Genomic DNA, 19,752 nt, shown 5'->3' on the forward strand with positions numbered 1-19,752 from the left:
GCATCGATCAACCCCTGTTGGATGAGCACGTCCTTCACCCTTGCTTACCACAAGGAGAAATTGCTCTTACCATCGAACTTGTTGATCTCCATCTTGATTGTTCCTGTTTTCTCCATCTTCAGTCTTGCTCACCACCACTACAATCTGCGTCCTTGTACCGTCTTGCTCTGATACCACTTGTTGGGTGGATGTCTGGCCAGGACACCACCTTCCAAGATCTTTTCAGTACTACGCGATGCAGCAGGAAGAAAGAAGAAACAAAAGAAAAGAAAAAACAATCAAAATACGTGGATCAGCCACAAAAGGGCTCGCCTCCACGGGGCATGCAAACTTCACTATGAAAAAAAAAATTTACAAGAGGAGACCTCACCCTCAACCCTTGTACACCCAATTCTCTCTCACCTGAAGTTCCCCTCACAAAAGCTCTCTCTCTCTTGAAGATCCCCTGAACCCCTGAAGAGCCTGGCGACCGCTGTCCAGGAGCCTCCTGCTCCTTCTCTCACAGCAGCCTCACCCTCTCTCTCTCCTCTGGTTCGTATGGCCGGCGAGAAAATCAACCACTTACCTCTCTGTTTTATGACTTTTATAGACCTTAATCACGACTTAGATCATGATTAGGACTCTTTAATCAACCCAAATCACGTCCCAGACCGTCCGATCAAGACCGGGAGCCACCCATGCCGTCGGATCGCGCTCCGATCTATGGAATAGTACCGTGGACCGCGAGAAACGCGTGGAAAACGCCCACGCGGTCCACAGGCCCCGCCGTGGACCGTCCGGTCCACGGTGGACTGGGGCAAAGGGGTCGCGGGCCTAGGTCGCTCGTCCCGCGCACTGTCGCCTGCGGCCGCGCCACTGTCACCCGCCGCCGGTCCTCCACCGTCTCGATTCTCGTGCCGACTTCAAAAGCTCGTATCTCCTCTATCCGAGCTCCGTTTCAGGTGATCTTGGTCTCGTTGGACTCCATTTTTCGCCGCGAACCTCGCTGTGGGCTCAATGTGAACTGAATCTCGAGGCGTCAAATCTTAACAGAATCGAAAGGTATTTTAGCTCAGGCAACAGGCCCAGTGGACGAAGAGCTCTCAGCTTGGGACAGTAATCAAGTTTCAACTTCGTTAGACAAGGTAGCAACTTGGGGGCTCCTCTTCTTTCTTCACCAACCCCCTCCACCATACCAAACGACCATTCTTCCCAGTTGGACATCTCTTCAAATTCCAGATATTCAAGCTTGGGAAATGAAGTCGCTGCTGACGATGCACAGGGTCCAAGAAATTCCGGTCCGATGGTTATGATTGCACCTGCTGTCTTAATATGAAGAGATTTCAGCTCGGGCAACAGGCCTAGTGGAGGAAGAGCTTTCAGCTTGGGACATTTAATAAGTTCCAACTTCGTTAGACGAGGCAGCAACTTGAGGGCTCCTCTCCTTTCTTCACCAACCCCCTCCACCATACCAAACGACCATTCTTCCCAGTTGGACATCCACCAAAATTCCAGCTCTTCAAGCATTGGAAATGAAGTCGCTGCTGACGATGCACGGGGGCCAAGAAATTCAGGTCCGATGGTTTTGATTGCACCTGTGTTCCAAATATGAAGAGATTTCAGCTGGGGCAACAGGCCTAGTGGAGGAAGCTGCGGACATGTTTTACAACTAGAGAGTCTTATTTCTGTCAGGTTAGGAAAAGAGACATGCAAGGAAGTTGACATCATCCAGCGGGGAAATCCACTACCAAAGAACTTAAGAATCTCAAGTCTGTGTAGGTGGGTGGATCGAGGAGAGAGCTCATTGTAAATCTTGTCAATTCTCTGGATTGCGACTGCTTCTACCTCATCTTCAAGTTGTCCGCAATTCAAAATCAGGGTCCTCAGAAAGCTGCTGTTTACCGGAACTCCCGCTGGTTGTGTCCTCTCCAATCTGTTTATCTCCAGGAATCTCAGCTGGGAGAGAGATTGCAGCTCCTTCAAATCACACCCCTCATCATCTCTTCTATCATCGTGCCCGATCACAAATCCTTGAAGATGGTTCAGATCTTTTAATTCCCCTATTCCCTTTGGCACATGAGTTAATGGAGTTCCTTCAAGACGGAGGCATCTTAGATTGCACAATTTTGTGATGGCCTTGGGGAGAGTGTGCAAGTATTTACAACCTGACAGGTTCAATTTCTGTAGATTTACGAGGCATCCGATGGACTCGGGCATTTCTTGATTTTCGTCCGATCAAAATTTAGATATCTCATGTGCAAAAGATCTGCTACGGAGTCTGGAAGGCTCTCAAGGCTCGTATTGCTCAGGTCCATGACTCGCAGAAAACCCAATGTTTTCAAAAGTTCATTGTCGACCATCTTTATCTCTGAACTCCTCCAAACAAGAAGAGTTCTTAAGCACTGTTGCTGTTTTAGTACATCAGGAACTTCTAGTCTCTCACCTTTGTTAACCATTGACAAACGACGTAGTTTACTCAGAGGGTTTGTGTTAGGTGATTGCTCGTGATCACCAAGAAAAATGCTCTCATCACTTATCAAAGAATGAGCAAGGGAACGTAGCAGATCATGCATCTTGCAGTAATTGCCAGCTACGTCACTCAAGTCACCTAAGAAATCACATGGCTGTAAAAGATTCCTCCCGATTAACTCCCTACAGAAATCCTCTGCTAAATCTTCCATAATTGTATCTCCCTGTGTGTTCTTTTTGCAAAGCCTTCCGCCACCCAATAACGAATAAGCTCATCGCGATCCACGGTAAAATCCTCAGGAAACAACGAACAGTATAGAAAACACTGTTTGAGATCAGATGGTAAATATTCATAGCTTAAAAATAGAGCTCTTGGCAGTTGTTCTTGAAGTTGGCTCATAGACGGTTTTGATTGCAAGAGGAAGACCGCCGCATTTTTTAACAATTTTAACCCCAATTTCTTGTAAGCTAGAGATCTCCTCCTCATCATCATCATTATCTCCAAAGACTATCTTGCAGAGCAATTTCCAACCACTGTGGTCATCCATTTTATCAACATGATGGATCTCTGCTCTCTCTGTTACAATACTTCCAGCCACGTTCCTATCTCTAGTGGTAATTACAATCTTGCCGGTAGATGTTGCATTTTCAACGGCATATCTAAGCAAATCCTCCCATACATCTTTTTCCCATACATCATCTAATACAATAAAGAATCGTTTTGAAAGAACAAAGGAAAGACAGGTTACAAGCTCTGCCTTGGTTTCAGCCTTCCCATAATTTCCACCCGCACCCCTAATTATCTCTTTTAGCATTTTTGTTTCTGAAAACTCTTGAGAAATACACACCCATACTCGTATAGGAAAGTTCTCTTCTATTATTTTGTTATTGTATATGTTAGAAGCAAGAGTGGTCTTGCCGATTCCACCCATCCCAACGATCCCCAAAACTCGGTATTTTTTATTATCTTCCTTAATTAATAACTCCACGAGACTTTGGGTAGCCTCTTCAATTTTTGGCCCTACAATATCAGACTTGATCACACTGGGAAAAGTTTGACGGGTATTTACTCTACCCTCTTGAGCACTTTGCCTAGTGTATTTTAGTGCAGGCAATTTTGATCTATCCTTGTTAATCTCTTTTAGCCTATCATTAAGTTCTTTAATTTTTTTACCAATTTCATGCTTGAACTGGAGGAAGCCAGGGGAATAAAATGAAGATGAGGTGTCGCGTACCGCTAATGTGGAGGGATGATTTTCCAACAATATTCCGCCCTCGATCATACAACGCTCGATGATATCCTCCGCATCATACATCACATCTTTCAACTCCACCACCCAGTTATTGATGGTCCGGTCTTCATGCCTCTTCTGCTCTGCTGATTCAAGATATCCGCTTAGCCTCTCTATTCTTCTTTGAAACTGCTTGAGCTCGTCCTGCACATCTCGCATCATGGAAATCTCTCCCCAGATAAATTCTGAAAGCTTGTCAAGCAATTTTCCCACAAAGGCTTTTAAGATCATGGCCATTTTTTGAGACTGGCAGAGGAGGATGGATCTCTCAACACTCAAAGAGAAGAGCAGGTTGTGAGGCACTATAGATCCTTTTAAGTCTATATGTAAAGATTCCAAATACCTTGACCTCGATGCTTGACCGTATTTTAATGTGCTTGGATAGCTGTGCCGTGGATGATCCAGCGATCGCCAGGCAAGGAAGGAAGGTGCGTCTTTCTTTCGTGCGAGGGATATCAGTGTTTAATGATATCAGTTTCATGGACATCCCCCTTCCTTGCAACTTCCGTGCACCTGCTTATCCTCTTTATGCAACTCCTCTCCTCTCCGACCTCTGACGTAACAATACTCTCTCAGCGATGAAAACTTCGTGGCTGCTTTCTCAGTTTTTTTTTTTTTTTTTTAAAATTTTAAAGAAAGACCAGGGTGCTTCTCTAGTCAAAAAAAAAAAAAAAAGAGCAAAAGGAAGCCAGGTTCTCCTCCGGCAACCATCAGCTGGTAGGTGGACGATTATTGGTGGACAGTGATATTCATGTTTGCAAGGGAAGCTTCCCTGCAAGTTGCAATGGTCTTAGTGGCCTTACCTACGTAACACGTCCACAAAAAATAATTTATATGGTTATATTCGTTTATGGTGGAATCACTTGACATTTTATATAGTTATGTGCAGCTCATCCGATCTCCTTTCGTTTTGTTCAGCGTAATTTAACCCGTAATTCAGCTGGATGATAGATAATTTTCATTGTCATAATTAGAGTACTTTGCTCTTGGCCATGATTTTAATCATCAAGATAAATGAAAATATATAGAGAAGCACTACATGATAAAAGTATCATTCATGGAATTACTTAACATTCACCTTAAGAACTCCAGCAGCTGATAAGATCTGCTGTCCATGGCAAATGGATGCAACTGGCTTTCCATTAGCCATAAACTCCTTCACCAATGCAATAACTTTATCATTTAATGCAAGGTACTCTGGGGCACACCCTCCAGGTATCACTAGTGCATCATAGCTCGAAGCATCCAAACCTTCAAAAGATGCTGTAAGGGTGAAGTCATGGCCTGGCTTTTCACTGTAAGTCTGGTCACCCTCAAAGTCATGGATGGCTGTTGGACACTTTTCACCGGCACCTTTGTTGGGGCAGACTGCATCAACCATGCAACCAAGAGATTGGAGTGATTGAAACAGAACCATTACCTCATAATCCTCCATATAATCCTGCCACATTTCGTATAAGAACTGTCTCTATAAGCAAAAGTAGCTTAAAAACATGAAAAGCTCAAATGAACAAAGGGATGACAAGGCTAAGTATTCATAGAAGTCTTGTAGTCTTTTAAAAATTCATAAAAATCAGTACTCATCTTATTTACTAGTTCCAACATGTTCTACAAGTATGGAACTACATGAAGTTTTCCATCTCTACAAGAATGCTGATACACCGTGTCAAATGTTAAATAAATTATATCTTTCATTTTTAGTATCCATCAGGAAATTTAAAACTACTATAATTGTATAAATCCAAGGGTAGAATTGTGATTCTACCGACCTTTCCACTTGTCCTACAACCGACCCCCTAGCTAGTAGCCATGAGCTTCGACCTACCAGATGGGCTCTCCTAGCCAATTGCACTAATGTAAATCCGATAATAAGTCACACTGTCACTCCAACGAGTCCCCTTAATGTCGAAAGTGAGCAAATTGAAGACTAGAACATAAGAATGAAGATTGATTTAAAACTTTGGCAATACAATTGCAAAAGAAAATATACACTATCGTAAGTCTGAATCTCACTGCTCCATAGGAATTTGGATATGCCACGGGACTAAGAATTGCATATCCAAAAAATTAAACTTCATAACATATAAGGAGGATCCCATAATAATGATGAAGATCGTGAATGGCTAGTTTGAAACTATAGGGGCCTAACATGAACTCCAGATGAGTAATAGCTAAAGCTCTAAACAATCTCTCAACAGCAAAATTCCTGACCGCATACACAAGCCAAAAGACCAAATGTAAGGTTTTCAATAAAATGATCAGATGAAGCCACCACTATTCAAGCAAAGAAAGGCAAGTTCCTTCGATGATAGAGGTAAAATCATAGATATGCATGCAAGTGATAATATCTGATATGAAGTACAATGAGATGCATCAGCACAACAGGTTGAAAATATTCTAGCCTTTGTATCTAAAAGATGTATGGTAAAAAAAAAAAAAAAAGTTTCAAGCAATGAAAAGATGATCAAGACTGAACCAGCAAACTATCAACATATTCTTTTGTTCGATTGTGGATATCATGGCAAACATAGTCTGGCGAGAAAGCTGAATGTTCACTTTAATTAAAACTGTTCAGAATTCTGATGTTATTTTCCTGTAATTCACTATAATTCAAAAATCCTGTGCATTCCAATGAAAAGTTATACACTAGTGGTGTTTTAAGTCATCAAACGCTATTTTGGGGTGACAGGTTTTAGAAAGGCCCAGGTTTGTACTGAAGTTGGAGAACTTCAGTTAACCCATTAAGTTTGTAAAATGATCTCCTAACAAATTGACTATCTCCATTGACAAACAGGACATCTTCTTGGTAATTATTTCAGCAAGGACCTCCAACCTCAAGAGGCTGCATGACTCTATAAAGTTAGATATTTTTATAAATGATAGAAATATTTGAACACATGGCATTCAACTGACTCGGCAACAAAATGTAAATATGTAACTCTGAAACTGAAGGATGGCAAGAGGATCACGATAAATAATTCAGAGGAAATCAAAAATTTAGTATGCTGATTGCAGACTCAAACACCATGTCAACATTTTTGACCCGGATCTCATCATCTCTGGATCTAATTATCTAACAGTATTCTATGTCACAATCTTTAATTTGCAACAAATCTACATATATATAATTGTCCTACTACAACTTTTGTGAACAAGGAAAAAAGGATGTGGTGGCACAAATTATGCACTCACTGACTCACAGGTAGAACAGTCATGCTAGCATAGCTAATCATCACTAAATAAGCAGGTCTAATTTTGTCATTTCTATTTACTTATACGCTGCTTCTTGGAATAAACAACTAATTAATCAAGTCACCATTAAAACTACATTGACAAAAGATTTCAAGGTTCGATAAACGTCCATAACATAATCTGATGAAGAATCATCTAAAAAAAGAAAAAGAATTCTATGGAACAAAAGAAACATTTTTTTTTTTTTTAATCACAGATGATGCAAGTTTACAAGCAATCATGTTGTTTGCGTACCCCACAGAGGAACAAAATCTTTTTATCTGCGCCTGTTATGGTGCCTCCCAATGCTTTGACAAAAAGGCGGATAAATTCAGGATGGCCTTCATATGTTGCTCCTGTTATAAGTTTACCATCAGCGACGCATGCCGCCATCGTCTCCGGCTCCACCCAGCCACCGCCGGCAGCAACGAGAACTGGCTTTACAGGGGTATAAGCTGTGCACTTCCGGCCTTTCACCAATCCCGCAGCCGCCAAAATCAGCTGTCCGTGGCAAATCGAAGCAATTGCTTTTCCTGCGTCAGAAAACTTCGATACAACATCCAAAACCGATTCATTCATCGCAAGATACTCCGGCGCCCGGCCTCCTGGTACTACCAACCCATCATATTTGCTCACATCGATCTCATCGAATGTTGCATTAAGCGTGAAGTTGTGACCTTTTGATTCCGAATATGTCTGCAAACCAGGAATGATTAATGCAAATCAAGCAAGGTAGTTAAATATTCCCTATAAATAGAAAGAATCTCAATATCCTCCCATGGCTGTTTCTTATTAGGGTCTTTCCTATTATTTCTAAGCATAATAAGAAGACAGAAACATGTCCCCAGATACCTGATGGCCGGTACCCTGAGGAACGGCGGTGCGGCAAATCTCGCCGGCTTTCTTTCCGGGGCAAACGGCATCCACAGCGATTCCATACGCTTGCAGCGCTTGGAACGGCACCATCACCTGTGAACCCTCCCATAAATCAATTCCTGGAATAAACATCCATAGTTTGATGCGAAGAGAAGGGAATCCGATCAAAGAAACCACGGTAATAACACTGGAATAACCGATGAATAACTCTTGTCGTAACCAGCGATCAGGAATACCTCGTAGTCTTCTGCATAGTCTCCGCAGAATAAAAGAACCCTCTTCTGAGCTGCCATTTTTCTTCCTCTTCTTCGTTAACCCCAAGAGCAAGAGGTGCCAGTCGGAGGAGAGCAACAACAAGTAGTGCAACCTATTTATACTGGGAGAGGAGGCCCTGTCTCCTCCGAGAAACGAAGGCGACCGTGAGATTTATTTTCAGTGGGTCTCAGTGGAGGCTTAGTAGGTGTCGGGCTTCCAGTGGCTGAGCACGATTTGGGATAGGGAAGGGAGAGAAGCCGATCCTTCCGATCCGTTGCTCCGATAGTGTCGCGTGGTGACGCCTTGTCGAAGCATCTGGAGAGCGTGCATAGGAGTCCCATGTGGCATTATCATCAGAAGAAAAAAAAAAAAAAAAAGAAAAGAAAAGAAGAAGAAGAAGTTCCAAGTGGCATGTGGCTGGTGTATGAGATAGGCAAGTTCGGATCCTCTGCGGTGTGTGTTTTGCACTGCAGTGGGCCATTAAAATAATCTGAAAGGTTGGATTAAAATAATCAAAATATTAATCGGCAGATTTGATACTCCTCTCATTCTTTGGAAAGATCAGACGGCCACAGTTAGCTGATTAGAAGCTGGTAGCCCGCCATGTCTCTTCCACCACGGTCCTCTGATTCTTTAGGAAGATCAGGCAGCTATTTAATTATTTATTTAAATAATTAGTATATAATTTTTTATATTTTATATTAATTTATAAATATTTTTTATATAAAAAAAATTGATCAATGTCAACCTTATATTTGATAAAATATTGTAATGTGATCCATAGATTTTTCAATTGGAGTCCGTACTTATCATCGGTGCTTATGTGACAACATAATTAAGATTCTGATCCGACATGACAATCGAACGATGACGAAGAAGCTGACGTGAACCTAAACCTCAATAAGCGTCAAAAATTCTCGTCAAAAAAAAAAAAAAAAAATCCCGTTCTCTTAGTCTCTTGGTCTCTTGCTTTTAATCGCCCCCGATCATCTGACTTTGGAAACTCTTGCTCTCTGTCTCTCTCTCACTGTCTCTATCTCACAAGGCCATGAGTTCTTCCAATTCAAGAGCTTGAGAAGAAGAATCATTCGGCCATGACAGTGCAGGCTAGAAAAAACGTCGTTGCCATCTTTCAGTTAGGATAAAGGCATCTTGGATGGCAGCAAATCCAAGAAGGGGGTTTTGGATATGCCCTAACTATGAAGTAAGGGGAATGATGTGCTGAACTTTGATTTTACTTGATTTTCTATTATTAAACTTTATTTCTAACGTTCTTTACAGTTTAATGGGGGTTGCAACTATTTCTAGCAGTTGGATTCTGAGTGGACTGGATGTGCATTGAAGATAATCAATAAGTTGCAGCGAAAAAATGAAAAGTTGGAGGTTGACATGCAGCTGCTCCAGATTGAAAACAAAAGGATAGAACGAGAGAAATTTGCCTTGAAAAATTAGGTTGTTGAGTTAAAAAACTAATTTGGGTTGAGGGGAGAGAGAGGAAGATACAGTAGATTTGTAGTTGCATCTTGTTTGGTCATGGTTGCTATGATTTTCTTAGGATATAAGCCAAATGCGTGTATTTGTCAAACCTATGTATCATAACAATGTAAGACCCATCTTGTAAAAGTAAAATTTTCTTCCTGTTAAGTTATCAGTTGCAATGCAGAAAATATATTTTCTTTGAAATCAAGTTCCTGTGAAGTTCTGCTTGTGTTCTTTTTGGGTTTATGTTCTTTGAAATTTTCTTCATGTGATGTCTACTTGTCTTTTTTATGATGATGTTTATGTTGTTTTAGAAACCAAGTTCTGCACGGTATTTTGCTGATGAGTTACTCCAATCTGAATTTTAGCAAAATACTATCAGATCAGTTTATGCAAGGGGGAGTACGAGGTCTTTACTACAAAATCCTGTGTCACAAAACAAGACATTCATCACCAAGACCTCAGGCTCACAAACATTGAAAGTCAAGTCAGTCAGTGATGTATTTACAATCACCATGATACATTTATAAGTGCTTTTACAAAACAATATATGAAGCCTGAGGCATCCATACATAGTCACCGTCTCTCTTGAGAACCATGTGCAGCTCCTTCTTGAAAACCTATACAGCTACCTTGACTTGGTATGAAGCCTTGAACAGCTGCACCGCTATCCCTCCTGCGACCATCTCTTCTAGTAGGATACTTCTTAATCCTTTGCCTCCTAGGCTCCTACGAAAAAAAAAGAAGATTATAAGACATTGCTAAATATTAAAGAGAATGATACACAAACATATGTGGCCTCACGTGATAGACAATACCGAAGCTTTTGTTATTTTCAACATACGTGGGGCCAGAAGAAGTGATATTTCTACCTACAACCTGTCACATTGTATTTTTTGCACAATGAAAAATATGAACTTACAAATACACAAGATAAAATTATAAATGAACAAATAAATTTACAAATGAAGTTACATCTTCATCCCACTCTTTCCTCTTCTTGTTCTTTTTGATTTTCAAGTCAAGTCTCTTCGATTTTTCACAAGTTTAGTAATTGTGCTCAGGTTGCATACAATTTGAGCACCTTACAGAATGGTACCTAAATCTCCCCCCACCCTCTTTTCTAGACTCTTCAGGACTTTTTTTTCTATTTTTTTTAGGCCGTCCAGATTGTTTCTTAACTATAGGAGGATCAAGATGTTCAAAATTTATTTTCACCCACTGTTCCTCACTAGAAATAGGACACATCATAGGCTCATAAGCCTTTACATAAGCCTCTTTCTTATAATAGTAGCTAATGTACATCTCAAGACTCATCTTTGAGGTATATATTGCAGCAACTGTGTGCTTACAAAGAATCCCTGTTAGTTTTCATTTCTAACACCTACAAGACCACTTGTTCAAGTCAATACAAAAAATTCTATGGAAACAACTCACTTGGTACACGAAATTTCCAGCATATGTAGGCAAACACATATTGGCTACTTTTTTCTGATGTTCGAGCATCTTTTGTGCACTTGGTGTAATTTCACATGACATGTTCTTGGTCCCATCTTGTTTCACATGTAATTTCACATGACATGTTCTTGGTCCCATCTCGTTTCACCTGAAATCCTTGCATAAGAGTAGTTCTAATCCATTCGGCCATTGTGAGGATTGGTTTATCCCTTACCTCCAATATATAGAAGTTGAAAGACTTAAAGAGATTATTCACAATCAGATCTATCTTACAACTTGAGCTAAATGTGTGTCTTGCTTATGTCTCTTTTTTTTTTTTCTGTTAGTTACATACTCATAAGTTGCCTTGGATTTCATCTTTAGCTTATCCATAGCTATGTTAAAATCAAACTCCGTATAGGAACTTACTGCCATCCATAGATCATCTTTCAAAGACTTACCTCTATGTCCACTATCCTTAAAATTGGCATACATATGTCGCATACAAATTCGTTGTTTTGCATTTGGAACCACACTGTCAAAGACCTGTATCAAACCCTACAATATAATAAGGAAGATTGCAAGACATTCATGCAATAACCATTAAACACTAGATTTGAGTACATATCTTTTGTCTATCTGACATAAACACCCATCCATGCTGCTCCATTGGTCCAATGTAGTCTATCAAGCACTCTAGAAAAAACTCCCAAGAGCTTCTTATCTCATCTTCAACAATTACATATACTAAGGGAAAGAAATTGTTGTTGCCATTCTTCCCTACTGCACTTAGAATTTGTTTACCAAATTCATTCTTAATGAAGCATCCATCCAAACTTACAAAAGGCCTATAACCTCGTTGGAATCCCTCTTTCTATACTTCTAGGCATACAAACATCCTTTGAAATGTAAGATGCAATGACCTCCCAGGCCTGAGAATAGCCACCTTTATCGAGCTATTTGGGTTATACTTTTTCAATATCTCAGCATAGTCCCAAACCTTAGTGAACTGCTCCATGTTATCTCCATGTACATCCTCCACAGCTTGCCTTTTTGCTATATATATCATATGCTTACTGATATCTACTGGTACTCTCTTCTAACTTGATCTTTGAAAGCTTTAATTTTTCAATTAAAATAAAATCTCAAGTTCTCTATATATTTCTTACTCAACCATTTTGCTGTAACTTGTTTGTTCATAAAACTTCTTCTATATTTTTAAGCTTCCTTAAAAGTTTTAATCTAGAATGACATCTCCTCAGTAACTTGAGAACCATGAAGCCTCCACCCACATCTCTGCTTGCACTTAACAGTTACTCTGATCTTCTCATTCTTGATAAATGCTATATCCCTGTCATCCTTGATAGTATAATTTTTTAATGCTTCTCTGAATTGATACACATCCTTGAACAATAACCCCATTTTTAACTGAAGATCATCCATGATATTTGCATCAAATTCAATACCTTTGGAAGGCCTACAAGTATCATCATCTGCAGGTGGGGGAGAGTGCAACCCATCACTTAGTTCTTTCTCAGTATTTTCATATACATCTTTCATTGTTTTTTTACTTTTATCTTTAGCTGCAATGGATTTCATACCCCGTTGTTCCTTGAGTTGATGGCCTGACCCATTGTTAGGATGATCTGAAGGTGATCTAGCTTTCTGCATAGCCTCTACATCAAATAGATCCTCACCTTCACTTGATTCTACAATGAAGTATATCTCATAATCATCATATTGCTGCTGATCCACTGAACCTGTTTTAGGCTCCTTATCAGTCACTTGTTCATCATCCTTCTCACTTTCTTTTTTTTCAGTATTACTTTCTTCCTCTTGTTCATCATCCTTATCAGCCACTTGTTCTTCCTCTTGTTCATTATCTCTTCTTCTTGTTCGTTGTTAGCTTCATTATTAGTTACACCTTTTGTCCCACGTAGGCCCCTATCAGTTGTACTAGAAATTTGGGTTACAACTGATTGCCCTCCTTCACTTTGACCCATGGATTGAGTGGAGTGTACATAGATATCAATCCACTTCGTACCTTCATAACAAGCTAACATCTCCATACAATCTTTATCATTTCTAAGGGGCCTAACACCAATCTGAATTGGTTTGTGTGGCAATAAGTAAAATAACTGATCCCCTTTATATAACCAAAATTTTCTACAATACCCTCAATTTCAAAATAAGAAATATAATCTTTGTCAAAATCATAGTAAAATTCTAATTTTCTATCAATGTGCCTCTTACGAAGCCTATCAACAAACTTTCCTCCAAAAATACTCGAAAAGAAATAAAACTTGGGTCTGATATATCTACATTGAACATCAAAAAACACATAAAACAAATATAAGTAATATTGCACTATATCGTAGTACAATGAGCTTAATCCCATGCTTAACAATGAGCTTAATCATCCTATTCTTAACAATGCACAACAATGAGCTTGACATTGTACTATATGCACAACAATGACGTTAATCATCCCATGCTTAATAATGAGCTATATTGTAGCACATATGATTTTCTATCATGCTTAACAATGACCTTACTCATCCTCAAAAAATTATAAGCCTTATTTTATCTACATGCAAGCTATCTTAAGTGAGTTATAAGCCTAACCCATGCATTATACCTATATGCAAGCTATGCATGCACAGTTAGAAGCCTTATTTTATCTACCAAGCTAAGATATGGGACCATAGTGGCATATTAATAAGCATAAATAATTGGATAAACAATTAGGCAAACCACTAACTGAATATTATAAGAGCCTACTTTGCCCATAGTCCATAATGAGTATATTATCCAGTAATTAAACATCTACAAATCCTATAATACACAAGCACATAAAGTAACAAACAAAGGCATGCAAACCAAGCAAAAACCAAACATCCATACATAATAAAAGATGAGAATAAAAAAAACTTAATTTAGAAACCCTAACTTCGAAATTTTATAAAAACAAACATATAAATCAGAACAAATAGGATAGATTTGCCAAATACACCTCAAAAAGGAAGCATCACTCCAAAAAATCATGCGATTATTAGAGGATAATTCATTGGAACAATACATTTTAAAAACAAGCATACCTCAACCAAATCAAATGTTGTTTGGTCTAAATCTAGGTTGAGATGGGACGAGCTCCTCTTCCGAGCCATTCAAAGCAGTTTACACCATAAACCAGATATCCAAACTAATGATTTTCTTTAGGAGAATTTCAGCAAAAGAGACTGATAGCGATGGATCGAACTCTGGGAGGGAATAAAGAAAAAAGGGCATTCATAGAGACGACTACCTACATCTCATGTGTAGGCGAGTATTTTTTTCATCTTAATCCCTTCCATGTCAGCTCCTCTATCACCGTTAAGTTGCCATGTTGGACCATAACCCCAAGTATGTTGCCATGTAGGCCCTGACGGTGAGCACAGATCCAAATTGGGAGTCATGTGGGTCACATTGCAATATTTTATCAAATATAAGGTTGACATTGATCAATTTTTTTATGTGGGGGGTATTTGCAAATAGATATAAAAAGTAAGGGTTTATATGCTAATTATCCTATTTATTTTAAGAAATATCGGTTATCTCATATGGTCTACCTGTTGCATCCAGCTAAAGCAGTCTCCTAATGCAATTGTCAACACAAAAAGTTATATGCTATAATGTTATGCATGATCTCCCATTTGCTGTTGCCCTTAGATGTTGGAACATGACTTAAAAAATTTATAATATAATTAAAAAAATTAAATAAAATTAATAATATTTTATTATAAAAAATTTAAATAATTTATAGAATATCAAGACATAAAATTAATCAAATCTGAAAATATATTGGACACTGTCCTAAGACGTATTTTTATCCCTCATATAAAAATATTCGAAAAAATCATTCTAAAATATGATCGAGATCCTCCACCTACGAGTATGATCATGGAGGAGGTTGATGAAGACTCTTTTAGCATCCAGAAAGATGAAAAAAAGAAAAAATATTGTAATTGAAGAGAAAATTATTAGAGAAAAAAGATTAGAAGGTTCTTGGATGGCTTATAGGATTAGATCCCAATGAGATCTTTTTATAGCCAACCAATATGACCATTTATGATCATTGGAGCTTTTATTGATCCATTAAGATCTTTAATAAGAAGTTCAACTATTAAAATCTTTAATACAGAGTCTGACAGTCATAAAATAAAATGAGATTAAATGCACATGACCATTTACCAATGATCAGAAATTAAAATCATGATAATTAAAATATTTAAAAGATAAAATTAAAATACTTGGAGGGATATTATAAAAAGATTTTGAGTTTTTTTTTCCAACAATCCCCCACAAAACTCAAAATTTTTCAAAAAAATTATAAAATAAAATAATATAAATTTTTCAGTGCTTATACTATACAATGGGTAAGGTGACTTAATCTTACTTAATGTGAATAATTTTCGAAAATAAAGTGAACCAGATCTTTAACTACATTTCTTTGACCCAAATTTTAACTACCACAGAGTACAGAGTTTTACATTAGTGGCTCTACACATATATCTTGATTTTTTATAAGAGTTGCTAGAGATAGTCCAAATCTCATATCCACGGTTATGTATGGATATCCTTATATAGGTGAGGCCCTTCAGAAGTGTGTAGTGTCATATTTCATGAAAAGTACCACTTCAGATCTCATTCAGAGCTACAGCTCTTCTTAACCATTATATAGGAGCACTAATCATCATAAGAATGGGATAGAGTCTATAATTCCTATATCAAATAAATCATATATGCTCCTTGACCAACCAATTAGCTTGTTGTTACCACATTAAATCTCTTTCAAGGGATCTCCTATCATAAAGGTTAGATTCTCACTACTGGAAAGTCCATTTGTGGGCAAAGCCTTATCCTCGCCGATGACTCTAGGACTTTAGTCCTTCATGCGTTTTATGCTGATTCGTCTCCTCTCCTTATTTCTGTTATGTTGCAGTTTTGTCTTGCATTGGACCATTTTGCAGTCTCTAATCAGTCAGTGTTCCAGGGAGTCTTTGCAGAAACTTATGCACTCTAATACTCTATACCCTGCAACGATTTTCTCATTGCATAATTATATATCACAAAGTTATATGTTGTTTATTCCCCTTCACGCTGGTTGTTATTCTACAGCTTCTTGCAGGACCTTGCCTATTTGGATCTATATGCCTAAGTTATTGGCTCATGGGTTTCCTCATATTTTATTTGTTCGATGCACCAATTTCATAGGCAGGTTAATCTGGTTCAGATCAATTTGGCACGCTCGGAGTTGGTCAGATCTATTTATGGAGTTGTGCTCCTTCCCCAAGTTATGCGGCCTAATCTTTCAACATTATGCGCACTCAGCGTCGTGATATTAAGTTTTACATTACGTATTCTTCTTCTTCAAGTGTGATGACGTATGTGCAAACCTTGTTCAGGATGTATCTTTTGAGATCTTTGTTATTTTGGTTATAGTTTTAGGTGATGACTGCCTGACCTGTTGGCTTGCTAGCTGCTGCAAAAAGAACTGCGCACAACCTTTTAAATTAGACCCCAAGGCCAGCTTGGGCTCAAAACACAGGAAGCCCAAAATTATTTCACCATGGACTCAGGTTTATAAAGTGGGCTAGGATCTTCCTTAAGTATTTTAAATCGCTGCTGATGTGCGGTCTAGGTGCAACAGGTCAAGACATCATGGTATTCAATTGATGGACCTGACAGGCCTCATGACAACTAGAAATAATGCAAACAAGATTCATGCGAATTAACATGGTGAGAAACTAAAAACACAGACGAATTACAAGCTGTACCAGTACTGGGTGCTGTGCCATTTGTTCCAGATAATTGGAATGCCATCGCAAATGCAGATACTTGATTAAAAGATAAAAACAGAAGAACATTTTATGAAGAAACAATGCACTGAAAATAACAATGATAAATAGTGTTGCGGCCAATCGCCTCGTCGCCCGATCGCCGGGAAGCGTACACCTGCAAAAGGAAGTCCGCACTGACCGGAGGCGGCTCCGGCGGGGACCCTCCGACGGTCAAGTCAGAGAGGTGACTGGGCAACAGTGAAATGCAGACAGAGAGCTCTGAGAAGGAGAGAGGGAGAGGAAGAGAGAGGAGCGAGCCTGCGTATGTGGGAGAGACGGGCGGATCCCCCTTTGCACTGTTGCCTTCCCCGATATATATAGTGGAGCGCGGTATGGCGCCATCATTAATGGCGCGGACAAGTGAGGAACTGTCAACTCACTGTAGGCTGTCAGAGCCGCCGTGAAAACGTTATGTCGCCGTGTAGCCGTCTAATCACCAGGGTTGACCCGGCTCTCGGCGGGACAATGCCCCTAGGTAACTGTGCCGCATGTCCGTGTCAGAGCTGACAACGTCTGGCGGCCGTACGGCGGTTGGTGGAGTCGGCGACCCAAGGTCGGTGGCCAACAGAGTGGCGTCGGACTCCTCCGTCGGTCGGCGAGCTTCAAGTGAGTCGGCCTCTGGGTTTGGTCGGTCGGGAGAGCTACGCCCGACATACCTCCAGTCGGCGATTGGGCCATTGAAAAGCCGTCAGTAGCGTCCGTTAGTCGGGCACTCCCGGCTTTCAGTCGGGGCGCTCCGACCGTCAATCGGTCGGTATGCCCGTCAGTCGGTCGGTCGGCCAGTCGGAGACGGTCGGTCGGGCCGACAGCCGGTCGGGCCCTCCGATAGTCGGTCGGTCGGTCGGTGGGTATCCCCCAACAGTTGCCCCCCTCCACTCCTGAGTCGGGTGGTGAGCTGACGACTAGGAGTGGATTTGTCGTGCGCGAGGATCCGACCGTACCGCCGATGGATACGGTGTCCGGCGCCCTGTAAATGTCGAGGGGCTTACTGGCGCCCGACATCCAGTCGGCGCCAGGCGTCTCGTCCCATCAGCATCAGGTGTCGGCCGGCGCCGGACGTCCCGCCGTGCCGGATGTCCCGCTGGTGTCAGCGATAAAACCGGTGCCAGGTGTCATGTCCCATCGGGAAGTGGAACCGTCGTGTCCCATCGGGAAGTGGAACCGTCATTCCCGCCGTTCCCTCGGGAACTCCAAACGTTGCGTCCCGTCGGAAAGACAAAACGTCGCGTCCCGCCGCGACACGTGGCGTGTGGCCATCGGTTCGCGTTCGGTGGAGCGGATGGAGGCGACGTGGCGCAATCTGAAGGGGGGTGCGTCGAACCGTTGGATCGTTGGACGGCCCTGATGATGCCACGCGGCGAAATCTGGGGAGTCTTCGCTGGGCGTGCCTTCATCTCGACCGTTGGGGAGCACTATATATACAAAGTTACCCCCACATGGTTTTTTACCCCTCTCATTTTTACAGTCGAGACTCTGCCCACTTGAGCCTCCGCTCCAGGTACTTCTCCGCTCTGTCTCCCATTTGCGACTCTTTCCTTCCAAGGGCTAGAGTAGCCTTCCCCCTCTTTCTTTTTCCTTTCTTCCTTGCCATTTCTTTGAGCTCATGGCTAGGACGTCCCCACGAGGTAGTCGGTCGGGAGAGCCGACCGAAGACACTCGGTCGTCCCCGGAGGTGGAGGCTTCTTCACTTTCGGGGCCGAACGTTGATCGGCTCCGGGAGCAGTACTGCGTCCCGGAGCAGATTCGGTTGTTCGCCCCTGGTGCCGATGGTCGGGTTAATAGCCCGCCCGAGGGTCAGGTGGCCTTCTATCTGGAGGATCTCCGGGCCGGCCTTCGATTCCCGATTCCGGAGTTCGTCCGGAACGTTCTGGACTATTACGGGTTATGCCCGGCACAACTTGCGCCGAACTCGGTTCGGCTGATAGTCAGCTTCGCCCTCCTGTGTCGGCTTTTGCCGACCGAACCTCGGATCTCTCTTTTCCGAGTTTTCTTTGTCCTCCGCCCTCACCCTAAAGCCCGAGGGTGGTGGTACTTTATTCCTCGGAAAGGGCTCTCTTTCATTACTGGTCTTCCAACATCCATTCACGGATGGAAGAACCAGTTCTTCTTCACGTCGTCCTCTGCCCCTTGGGGGTTTCCAGTCCGTTGGGGGAACCCCCGAACCGATCCAAATGAGAACAGTCGGGTGGAGGCCGATGATCGGGAGGACTTCCATCGGCTAAAGGATATCTCGGTGCCGAAGCAGAGCGAGCTCGTCACCGAGCAGGCCTTGTACGACGCCGGCCTTAGCCCGGTCCCCCGTTTAGGTCGGTTTGCATTCTCCCGACATCTTCATTTTTTTTTTTTCTGTCTTCTTCTTTAGCTCTAACCTTTCGTCGTCTTTTTCAGATATGCCGCCGAGGACGCGACTGTCGGCAGCCGACATACGTCAGCACAACGTGAGGAAGAGGCCGGCGGCAGGTGCCGGACCGTCGCAGCCTCCCAAGAGGCCCCGCGTGGTTCCGCCGAGCGAACCAGCCGGGTCGGAGGCGGAGCCGGTGATCGCACTGTCGGTGCCGACAGTGCTTGTTGATGTCCCGTCCGAGGGACCGTCAGTCGGGGGAGCTGCTTCGCCCGACCGTCGAGCGGCTGACTCTGCCGGGGGCACGCCGACCGCTCAGCAGATTCCGGAGGTTCGGGAGGAAGTCCGCGAACCTGAGCTGCCGACGCATGCCACCGCCGCGCCGTCTGCCGAGACTCGGTCGGGCTCGAGCTTGCCGTCTATCTCCGACGTCAGGGCCTGGACGGCAAGCCGAGGTAAGGCCCCAATGGCGTCGGGTGACGAAGGTCGGTCGGCGGGCGGGTCGGCCGACTTT

The 19,752-nt window shown here is 41.9% G+C and overlaps 2 protein-coding genes across 3 annotated transcripts; both read right to left on the minus strand.

Annotated features, from left to right (window-relative positions):
* Positions 1 to 284: 284 nt before the first annotated feature.
* On the minus strand, positions 285 to 4,410 carry LOC114912633 (putative disease resistance protein RGA4). Its single transcript, XM_073246806.1, is given in 4 exon segments — positions 285 to 2,198; positions 2,201 to 2,678; positions 2,681 to 2,852; positions 2,854 to 4,410. Coding segments are annotated over 4 exon segments (2,979 nt in total). The 5' UTR covers positions 3,978 to 4,410; the 3' UTR covers positions 285 to 993.
* A 323-nt stretch (positions 4,411 to 4,733) lies between these two features.
* On the minus strand, positions 4,734 to 8,333 carry LOC105035502 (protein DJ-1 homolog D). 2 transcript variants are annotated; one of them, XM_073246808.1, is made up of 4 exons: positions 8,084 to 8,333; positions 7,824 to 7,966; positions 7,227 to 7,667; positions 4,734 to 5,181 (listed from the first exon to the last, which is right to left on the minus strand). In XM_073246808.1, exons 2-4 carry the CDS (start codon positions 7,935 to 7,937, stop codon positions 4,804 to 4,806), a joined length of 933 nt encoding a protein of 310 aa, XP_073102909.1. In that variant the 5' UTR covers positions 7,938 to 7,966; positions 8,084 to 8,333; the 3' UTR covers positions 4,734 to 4,803. The 2 variants fall into 2 exon arrangements, with proteins under 2 accessions (XP_073102909.1, XP_073102908.1); XM_073246807.1 differs by having other exon boundaries at positions 7,824 to 7,940; positions 8,084 to 8,330.
* Between the last annotated feature and the right edge of the window lie 11,419 nt (positions 8,334 to 19,752).

The sequence above is a fragment of the Elaeis guineensis genome, chromosome 12 (assembly GCF_000442705.2).
Source record: "Elaeis guineensis isolate ETL-2024a chromosome 12, EG11, whole genome shotgun sequence".
Taxonomy (NCBI): Eukaryota; Viridiplantae; Streptophyta; class Magnoliopsida; order Arecales; family Arecaceae; genus Elaeis; species Elaeis guineensis.